This window comes from Thalia democratica, chromosome 6, assembly GCF_965202585.1.
Source record: "Thalia democratica chromosome 6, ktThaDemo2.hap1.1, whole genome shotgun sequence".
Taxonomy (NCBI): Eukaryota; Metazoa; Chordata; class Thaliacea; order Salpida; family Salpidae; genus Thalia; species Thalia democratica.
The window spans coordinates 38,275,835-38,286,637 of NC_139170.1; the positions used below are offsets into that span (position 1 = coordinate 38,275,835).

The window sequence follows — 10,803 nt, forward strand, 5'->3', positions numbered from 1 at the left end:
AGGAGACAAACTAAAAGCTTTATAGTTCAAATAAAATTTTGAATAATTAAGCTGGATAGTTTCAAAATTATAATAGATATACAAGTGCTATCCATTTACCGTAAAAACTCATTAAATTGAATTTTTAGAACCTAAGCCTTGAAAAGTACTTCAGATATTCTTTGTTAACACCAAACTTTTAACTATTCTAAAAAGATTTGTAAAATGATGTAAAACATTTAGGATATTCTGAACAGTTTATATTTAAATGAAGAAGATTCTTTACTTTTTATAAGCTATTTATTGGTTTTAAAGACTTTTATAATTTCTACCTAACAAAAACAAAAACTAAATCTGAAGTGAATAGCTGACAGGTATTTAGATATAAATTATTATTTAATAAGAAGTCTTATATATGAGTCGTGTGGCTCGAACATGTTAAAAAACATTGTTTTGCTTACACGAGCGTGAAATTAGTAACTTAAAACAAACCAAAGTTTATACGCTTCATTGCTGAACTACCATAGTAACTCTTGGCATTTTAACAAGTCTGGTCGTGCCTAACTTAGCAGATCTAACGCCTTTTTTCAACCTATAACAGTCGTGCTAGATGTATAAACACATTTGTGTAAGAATACATTTATAATTCCGTAAATTTAAGCAAGCTTAATTTGTGGCAATAGTATTTACTTGTATGAAATAGTATACATTTGATAATTTTTTTTTTTTAATGACTTCTAATCCAATTTAACGCTTTATTCGAATATTAAGGTTTGTTTTAGTTGTCAATGTTAATTTTAAGTGTTGTTAAGTTTAGTCAAACCTAAACAAACAGCCTTAAGATAGTAACAAAGTTGTTGCTAATCAAGTATTGTTTTATAAAATAGTATAATACTAAAACGTTTCTAGTTTCATTGTAGTTTAAGTCGAATGTAGAAAAAAATAATAAATAAAACAAGTTAAAGTTTTACAAACTTCAAACTGTCAAGATAAAAAAAATCTAACAATTTTAAAAAGTTATACTAGCTAAAAAAAACTTGAAATATGAAAAGTTTACGAATAAGTCAGCAACAAAAAGTCTTCAACTAAAAATCAAGTTTTTTATAGTTTTAATTGTTGTTTCTGAGCTTGTTATAAACTTAATACTTTATAACATTACATGCCAAATGATTAACCCTTTTGGTTAAAAAAATCTTAAAACACTCTAACAAATTATATAACATAAAAGTATATTAAATTCTATGTTCTAATTCAACATTACTTGTTTAAAATTACATGTATAACAGATGTTAAACATTTATTTAAAAAAGTTTTTTTAACTGAATGCAGTTGTAGTAAAAAGATAAATTACTATGCATACTCTTTGTTTCATATTAACTTTATCCTATTAAATTTAAAATATGAAGTATTATTAATTTTTAAAAATATTTGTTCAAGCTCTAAAACCAATAAGTTTTTGCAAAAAAAAAAAAGGGTATAAGTTGAATCAGTCAAGTTTTAATTATTAAAAAGAAATATATCTAAGCAACCTTTAAAATTTTCAAACTAAAAACTTATTGTAGAATAGCACAAGTAGTTTAAATTTTTATAAACTTAAAGTTTATATTTCAAGATTTAAACTTTTAAGATTCAAATTGTTTTAATTTTACTTTATTATGCTTTGACATAGCATATTAAAAGCACAATAAGTTTCAAAAGTAATCAAATCTCAATAAATTTATAAAAGGACTTAATCCAATAAGTCTTGCATCTATAAATATTTTATGAAAAAATATTAATTTATATCAGGTGAACGAAATAGGACTTTCGTAGGACGATTTCAAAACGAATCTTCTGTTAGGAGAGATAGGTGGCGTAGAAGTTTCACTGCTTTTCGACACTTTTTCCACTCTCTCCCCACTTTCAACGCTTCTGATTGGTTTGCTCGACTTAATTTTTTTCTTCTCATTGGTCGCCTCTAATTTCTCCCTGACCGCCCCCAAAGTACCACTCGATTTGGGGCTCCACTGCGGCTTCACTTGCCTGTACTCGGGCCGCGCGTTCCTGTTGAAGCTGTTCATGCGAAGCGGAGAAAGTGATCTCGGAGGAGTTTCTCCCTCGTTCGCTTCGTGCATCCTCTTCCAAAAGTCCCTGGAAGATGAAGCGGTGACATTCTCGCTCTCCTGCTCCGGCTCGATCTTTGCGGGAGATATGCTTTTCGCAGGGGAATTGCTTATCGTTGCCTCACTTTGTGTTTTTACTTGCTCTGGCTCCGGTGTTTCCTGGACTATTTTTTGTACGGCCTCTGTTGTGCTTTTTAATTGGTCAACTACTTCTTGTTTGCTATTTTGCATCGAAGTTACTTCGACAGTCTCCTTATCTGTTGGTACTTCTTTTAAAATGTCTTGTTCTTTTGTTTCATATGTTTTAACGTTTTTCTTTTGCTTTTTGTTTTTGTTCACTTTGGTGTAAATGGGCTCTACTACTGCTTCTTCCGCTTTGATCCGAACTTCAACTTCTTCAACTACTTCCGTTGTTTCACCATTATACACTTCTTCAACAGATGAAGATTGTGAGATTTCTTCTATTTTTATTTCCTTCGGAGGGCTTTGGTCCTCGAACGACTCGTAAGCATGATCGGCGTTGCTTGAATTCTAAAAAATACACAGTTTAAGAAAAAAAAAATAGTATTATAAATGTTACATAAAGTTATAGTAACACAAATTCATTTGTTGTACCAAAACAAATGTGTTAGTTTTTTGATAATTTGATTATTAACGGTGTATCTCTTCAAAATGATTTTAAACAGCTTAACAGAGTCTTATAAAAAAACAAAACAACAAAAAATGTTTTAAGAATCTCTAAAAGGTTACATGGAAATTAGCGTTTCAACATATGTATTTTCTAACTAGACCTAAGTAAGTACTTAACTACAGATGTTACTTTGTTTACTTTTTTTTATTTGATATTGATACCAATAGTTTTATACCAAAAAAAAAGTTCAAACATATGAAACATTTTTTAGTTTTAATAAAGTGATTCTTTTTTTATAAGCTAAACAACTATCACATTGTAGTCAATTATTGACAAATGTTTATGAAATAAAAATTTAAACTTAAAGTAGTAAGAAACTTAGAACATATAAATAAAAAAGTTTTCAAACGACAGCTGCAACTTTACAAACAAAGTTCTAGTAGTTTTTATAAATGTTCTCCAAAGGAAACTTCCAAAAACAAGACTTAATTTGTCAAACAACTAAGCTACTATAAAAATTTAAAGCAAACTCACGTTTTCCTTCTTCCTTGTGAACGGGCTCGACGTGTTGGGGTTCAAGTTGCCCACGAGGTCGATGACGCTGTCCAGGCTCATGTCGGTGTCGCTGTCCGAACTCTCGTCCAGCACCTTCTCGTAAATGTCCTCCATCTTGACTCCGCTCTCCTCGCTCTCGTTTGCGGGAAAATCCCCGGAATCGAGAGCGTCACTCGTTTCAAGACTGTTTGGATGATTTGTTTTTACTTTAATACTTTAATAATTGCATAGTGCAGTGCTCACCTTATGTAAATGTAAAATACGTTTCAATTTTTTTATTTGAACTAGGATTATTGTATTAAGTTTCATGTTTTTATTAATTAAACATTGTCCCTTAGTTTTTAGAAATAGTAGTATTCTACTGAGCTGGTCTAAGTAACTGCAGAAAAAAAAACTTTGTTTGGTAATATATTAAAACTTTAGTTTTAATTGAAATATCTAAAAATATTTATCAGTAAATGAATACATTATTTGTATTTTGGTACAGAAGTATGTGTAAGTACTCAGGGAGTTTTAAAAAGGTATGTAAAATACTACTAACTTAAAAAGTCTTACGTTTTTATTAACTTTTGAAACCATTAGTTTTTAAAGATAAAAGTTTTGCTTGAAAACGTGGTTTCTTTTAATTTTTGAGTGTGCACATAATTTTCTGTTTATTTTTCAATTGTGCGCAGTTTTAAAGAAGTTTAGTATACTATAAACTAACAATAAGTGAATTGTTTTATTATTAAGATTATTAGAAAATTTCTTCAAGTCACATTAATTTTGTTTGTGTAGTGAAAAAGCATTTTAATGAAGTTAACAAAAAGCAATACAATAACTTCCAAAGTGTTATGATCTTAGATTGTAAGACGGTTAAAAATAAATTGCGGTGATATTCACAAGTAAAAAGAATGTTTACTTTACTGTAAAATACTATTAGTTTACTTTAATGCCCGAAATCTATAATAACAAAACATAAGTTTTGCTCATTTACTAAAAACATTAGTCTTAAACAAAATATTTACTTAACCAAACTTCAAAGTTGTCATTTAAAAATACAGTTCTTTATCGAAACTTGTTTTGACATGTAGGTAAAAGCAATGTTTTATCTTAAACACAAAATTGTTGCAATTATGTACACTTTGTCAAATTACAAGTACAATTTGTAACAAGCTTTAAGTCGTATTTTTATATAACATAGTATATACACTAAATCAGTGAATTCAAAAAATGTATTAAACACAAAGTTCTACAAGTGACTAAACTTTGATGAATTTTGAAATTTTTAGCTCGTAAAAGTTTATTTTAGAAGTAATATATTTTATTTTAGTAGGAAATTAGAAAAATTAATGGTATAAAAATCTGTTCAAAATATAGGTTTAATCGTTTGCTAACAAAAGATCCTAGTGAAATAACTTCACTGGAATATAGATAAAAACAAATTGTACAGTAATCTTCCTTTATTGTACCAACATATGTTTCTGTGTGTTAACGAATCAACACACTTCAGCTGGGTTGTTAATGGAAAGATAAGTTGTTTATCTTTCCATTAACAACCCAGTTGAAGTGTGTTGATTCGTTAAACACAGAAACATATGTTGGTACAATAAAGGAAGATTACTGTACAATTTGTTTCTATTTTTAGTATAAAAATCTGAATAACAATAAATTTTAATATTTTAAGAAAACAAATAAACTTACGATGTTTCGTGTTCCTTCAAAATATCGTCGAGCAGCAAAATGCTTTCCCTTTCCTTCGGTGTCAGCGCTATCGTTTCCTTATCACCTCTGCTCGCCTTAATTTGTTTTTAATGATTGTTTGTTGCGAAATAGTTTTGGTAGTTTGCTTAAACGTGACTACGAACAAAGTGTTGTTTTGGTACGCTTAAAATACGAAATTATAAAAAATAAACTGTAGTTAATAATTGTTACTCGAAATAACTTTTGGAATGTTTATAAATAGCAATTTTATATAAAACATATTTCACAGCAACAACTTTCATAAAAAATTGGTCGTCATACGAAGTATGGTTAAACAGTAATTAGTGATTTTTATGGGAAAGTTTCGAACAAATGTGACGTAATCAAAAAGTTTGGAATTTTTACAGAGAAGCAAATATGTTCCTTATTTGTCCGCATACTAAAATAGATCCTGTTGGAAAATTAGAAAATAAATTACTATTTTTAGTCTAAAGCTTAATTTGTTGTTAATAGCAAATTACGCATTGTAGAGGCATGTAAAAAAATTTAAAGCGATGTTTTAAAATTATTTAAGCAAGAGACAACAATCTTAAATAAATATTTCCAAGTAAGACTTGAAGAAATATTACATCACTTGAAATTAAGATTTTTTTTTTACTTTAGAAGTACTTTTAAAGCCTACTTACTTCAAAATGCAGATATTAAAAATGTTCAGTTTTCTTAAAATATAATTTGATTGATATTTAATACTTTGAATGAGTAGCCTTTTTTATTGTTTAATTCAATAAAAAATATCAAAAAAAGTTATAACTGTTTTACGTACTAATACAGCTTATTTAGTTTATCAATATATATTTAGTTAAAGTATAACTTAAAAAATACAATCTAAAACAACGACTGTGTATAGTACTCTTACAGAATATAAACGATGCTTTCATATAACTCTTGTGGTTGGTACAAAAGTTCATTTATTTCAGTTGTTTTAAACTATCTATAACAATTTTTTGCTAAGTTTAAGCTGAATGTTCTTCTTTTAAATATTTAACTTATCATGTACAAATCAATTATAAATCTAACTTTTCTTTCGGATTTGACATCGGGTAACGGTTTCCCTTTGTGCAGCTGCGGGTCGGCCTGGAAGGAGCTTTGCCTGGCAACAGGGGGATTTTTCGGTGTATTACCTGAATTGAATATTTTATTGTTAATGTATTAATGCTTCCTAAAAAATAAAAATTAATTTAATGATATTTGTTTAAAATTTATCCCTTGAAATGTCCTTAGTCTGGAATGTTCAATGTATTTAAATTGTTCTAAGTTGTTTATACTTCAAGAATCAAAGGTTTAAAAGGATTTTAAATATAATAACATGGTTTGAAATTATGACAGGTATTTAGTTTAGACAAATGACAAACTTGTCAGTTATTATAGTGTAAATTGAAATTGTAATGAGCTCCTCGTAAAATTAGCTCACGCTAAACTTGAAAAAAATATAATTTTTAAAGTTTTGTTTAAAAATGTATAAATCGTATTTACACTATAAGAAACCTACAACAAAAATATAAAAAACTAACTAAGAAATAGCATTTAATGAAATATTTTAAACCTTTTTTACCTATGATTAATAAACAAAGTTAAAACAATATATATGGCTTAAATATGATAATTATGACCTTAGCGTTAATTATTTTAAACTGTAAAAGTACTTATGTTGTATAATCACGACAACAACACTTTAAATTATTTTTTTTCAATACTATGCAGTTTATAAATAAAAAATTGCATGTGTGTATTTATGGTATTTTAAGAGTTAAGTGTATTTTACGTGTGAATGTTTTTATGTATCATTTACACAAAATCTTAATTAAAATGTTTTTTTTGATTTTAAACACAAATATTTAAACAAAAAGATAAACTATGTTGGATTCATACCGTTTTAAAAATTGTTTGATACGAATTTATTACATTATTTCTAAATTTACGTTTTAAAACTACGCTTGCAATTCAATGTTTATGAATTATAATTTTTTGTAAGTTTGTTTTGTTTTACAAGTATGTATTACTTTTTAAGATCATTTCTATTTTAAAAAGTTACTTTTTTGCTTCTTTTTTGCAGCTTCCTTCTTATGTTTTTCTTCGGCAGCCTGCAAAAACATTTCATTAATATTTTAGTACTTTTATTCTCACTACTTTTACTTAAATAATGCATCTTGAAATTAAAGTCTGTTCCTTAAAACTAATCGTATTGACCATAAACAATAAACTGTACATATTTTAGCAAAAAAAATCTTTCTTTACTTCAATTAAATAATGTTAGTATAACAAATAGCATTTTGATTGTATATATTTTTATAATTTTTTTTAATTTTTGTAAGTAAAAATTAATATAAAAAATTCTTTTTGCAAGTTTAAAAAATCCGAGTATTATACACTTTTTAATTATACAACATAAAAAGTGTTTTAAAGTATTTTGAAACTAACTTTAATTTCTGCAGGGTTCTCGTCTTTACCGATAAACTTCATCTGATTATCTGACGGTGTTATTCCTGTTCTTTCGAAATCTAATTTTTTTTTTATTTTAGCAACATTGTAGGAAAATAAGAGGACTAGCATTTTTTAATACATTAAACATATATTTTTGATTAAAGATTCATGGAAAAATAATTTTATTTTTAAGGTAGCTCATTTAAAGCACAAAAAAGTTTGTTTTGTTTTATCATAAAAGAAAATTAGTAAAAACAATTTGCTATGTAATTCTCGGGCAAAATGTTTTTTTTTTACTTTTCATGTAAAAAAAGACATCAAGAAAACACTAAAGTAAATAAAAGTATTCAAGTACTTAAAAGTTTTTTTATAACTTTAACTGTAAGCTTGTTTGAGTAACAAAAACTTTATAAATTTTTATAAAAATATAATTAAATTAAGTCTTAAAAACTATATATGAAAAAATATTGAGTTTTGCATTTTGTGTTAACTGTTTTTAATTTCAAGCAGTAAAAAAAATTAGACAGTTTTAATTTTCCTAATGTTAATTTTGTACTATTAATAGTATTTATTGTTATTAGAGTTACTTAGAAGTTTAAATACTTTTTAAAATGAAGTGTTAATACTAGTGGTCTAACAAATTTTTTGAAATGTTTGCAAGGTGTTTTATTTTACTAATTTCATATAAAGTAAAATAGGTGTTTATTAGCGTTTACACTATTACATTGTTTTATGTAATCAATTTTTCTTTTATTCAACACAAAAGTTTAAACTATCAGAAACAAACCATTTAAAATGATTTAACCTAAGTTGGTTTTCATAATATTAAATATATTTTAATCTAAGTCAATACTGTGACTGTATTTTCTCTGGTATAAATAACCTTAAGTAGTTTGTTTTTTATTAACAAAAAAAAACAATCAAGCAACAACCTATTAAAACTGTCCGTTTGAACACTGATTCTAATCAAAGTTCTTATTAAAGTAATACAATCCTATAGTTATATTATTTTATTTTTGTTTAGTTTTCACAATGATTTGGTGTTATTAAACTAAGTCAATATGGCAACTGTAAATTGCTATTATAAATAACCTAAAGCTAATTTATAATTAACAAAAACAAAGCAATCGATCAACCGTTCAAATGGAGATTCTTATCCGAGTTCAAGTTCATCCTTCGTTTCAGTTCCTCGTTCCTCTCTTGTGCCCTCTTGTGCTTCAAAGCTGGCATCCCTTTGGGCGAAAACGTTTCTACTATGCTCTCATCTTTTTGTTTGTTCTTTTTGTTTTTGCGCAAAAATTTTTTAAGCATCTCTTTTAAATTGTTATAAAATAATATGTTCAAAAATAAGTCATGTGATTTTAAAAACAATCTATATTTTTTTTCAGTTGTCTCTTGTACAGTAAGTTCTAAAAAAATAAAATTATTAAGATTATATCATATACATTTAATTAAAATTAATTCTTTAAACTTATTTTATTAGATATTGCACTTAAAATAGTCTGTCTTCAAAAAAAATAAATAAACAAAAAAAATAAATGTAATTTAAACTCTAAAGACAAAACTATAATATTAAAAATTACTAGTAACAATAGATAATACAAAAAAAACGCCAAAATGATTCATCAACAACTTCTTTTTCAAATTACTACTTCTAAAAACAAGAAACTATTATATAAGAACGCTTAACGGTTAATCACAAAAGGTAAAAATATAACATATTGTTACTTTACATTTCGCTTTACTTTGCAAAAGAATACTAATTTCCTAAAATACATAAAGTCAGCTTGTATGTAAACACGTTTAACAAAAGTCAAAAAGCGTGACTCAAATACGTTGCGAATTAGCAATTGTATCATTTGCAAACGTCACTGTGTGTAAATTTAAACTTTCAAGTGCAGCAGAGTTTTTATTCTCAAACAAATAAGTATGACTAAGGTGCTTAAAGTATCTGTTTATACAAAATAGTAAAAATTTTTTTTCAAACTTAGACTAGTTGTGTGTTTTGTCATAAATTCATTTTATTTTAAAAGTCTAGGTTCATGCAGTGTTTAGCTGACTCAAAAAGTTAGTAAACAATTTTGTTTCAAGTTTTTTTAATTTTTTATAATTTTAGTAGTAGCTTTAAAATTTATTTCTCAACTAAAAAGTTCATAATGTTCTTAGAACAAGCGAATTTGTCACAGAAGTGTTAAATCTTTATTGTAAACAAAACTTTAAAGAGATGAAACTTACTAAAGCACACAAAAAAAACAAAACTATTTATTATCTAGAATCAAAGTTTCTTAATTATAGAAAGTTAAGTAGAATTTTTTAGAAACAAACGACTACTTGAACAAATGAAAGAATAAGCATAGTTTCTCATTCGAACTTACATGTTACAACAAAATAAACAGTTTACTTTAATACTTTGAACCTTTAGTGTAAATGTATTAAGTTTTAGGTTGCAACGCAAAATTAAATGCTTTATTTTTTAAGTTAAGTAGATGCTTAATTAGTTTTCTATCTGCATAGAATGTTTTATTTATTAATTTAAACTAATTTTATTCTTTAATTTCCATTTTTTTATGCTTAATCTTCAATTCTAAGTTTTTAATACTTTTATATGTTTAAGCACTTTCTCATTTAAATGTAAAAGGTAAATTATATATTAAAAACACATTACTTTAAAAATACAAATAAGTTATGTTTTACAAACTAACAAAAAAAAATCATCTTCTTTATAACAAAAAAATAAAAGACTTTTCATACAAGCTTTTGAAATAAATAGTTATAGAGCAATGTCTCATAATTAAAGTTTTGTAGATATTTTATTCCTAGAACTAACATGTAGTAACGTATAAAAATTAACTTTGTTTAATTAAAATAAGTTAATAATTTTCTTAAACAAAACAAAACAAGCTACCAACCAACTAATTTAGTTCAAAATGTTATAAATCTCTTACCTAGTATACAAACACAAAAATTCTTATTCGAAGTATACTAACATTCCAAGCAGCCAATTACCTAGATAAAACACAATTACACATATACTACTCACTGCAAAAAACACAAATAAATTCCGCAACTGTGGAAAGTTTTTATAGCAAGCCTCTCAGCATATACATGCACCAAATATAACAACAGAACATGAATATTCACGAATTGCCTCAGGCATTTGTCAGTGCAAAGCAAACATTTCTGATCATCTGATGTGCGCTCTACGGTGGAAAAAACGAAGGAAAAAGGGGGAGAAACGGTCGCTGATGCATGAAAAGACAGTCAAAACTTCAGCGGAAATTCTTGGGTTTTCGTCTATTTGCAAATGTGTGCGTGTGAATACGTCACGGCCTTCTTCGGCTCAATAAAGCTTGCGTGCTTTTTCCGAGCTTT

General features: G+C 26.6%; 1 protein-coding gene across 2 annotated transcripts; it reads right to left on the reverse strand.

Moving 5' to 3' along the window:
- Nucleotides 1-1,380: 1,380 nt before the first annotated feature.
- On the reverse strand, nt 1,381-10,399 carry LOC145838122 (uncharacterized). 2 transcript variants are annotated; one of them, XM_082945669.1, is made up of 8 exons: nt 10,377-10,399; nt 8,568-8,709; nt 7,429-7,508; nt 7,043-7,091; nt 6,028-6,131; nt 4,951-5,045; nt 3,247-3,451; nt 1,381-2,612 (listed from the first exon to the last, which is right to left on the reverse strand). In XM_082945669.1, exons 2-8 carry the CDS (start codon nt 8,659-8,661, stop codon nt 1,764-1,766), a joined length of 1,476 nt encoding a protein of 491 aa, XP_082801795.1. In that variant the 5' UTR covers nt 8,662-8,709; nt 10,377-10,399; the 3' UTR covers nt 1,381-1,763. The 2 variants fall into 2 exon arrangements, with proteins under 2 accessions (XP_082801795.1, XP_082801794.1); XM_082945668.1 differs by lacking the exon at nt 10,377-10,399 and having other exon boundaries at nt 8,568-8,834.
- Nucleotides 10,400-10,803: the final 404 nt, after the last annotated feature.

What these genes read in the sequence shown, in the direction of transcription:
- LOC145838122 (XM_082945668.1), bottom strand. Translation starts at nt 8,742, where the DNA reads ATGCTTAAAAAATTTTTGCGCAAAAACAAAAAGAACAAACAAAAAGAT. An exon ending in ATGTCAAATCCGAAAGAAAA is followed by an intron (nt 5,046 to 6,027) that starts GTTAGATTTATA and finishes AAACAAATTAAG; the next exon opens with GCGAGCAGAGGTGATAAGGA. An exon ending in TTGAAGGAACACGAAACATC is followed by an intron (nt 3,452 to 4,950) that starts GTAAGTTTATTT and finishes TCATCCAAACAG; the next exon opens with TCTTGAAACGAGTGACGCTC.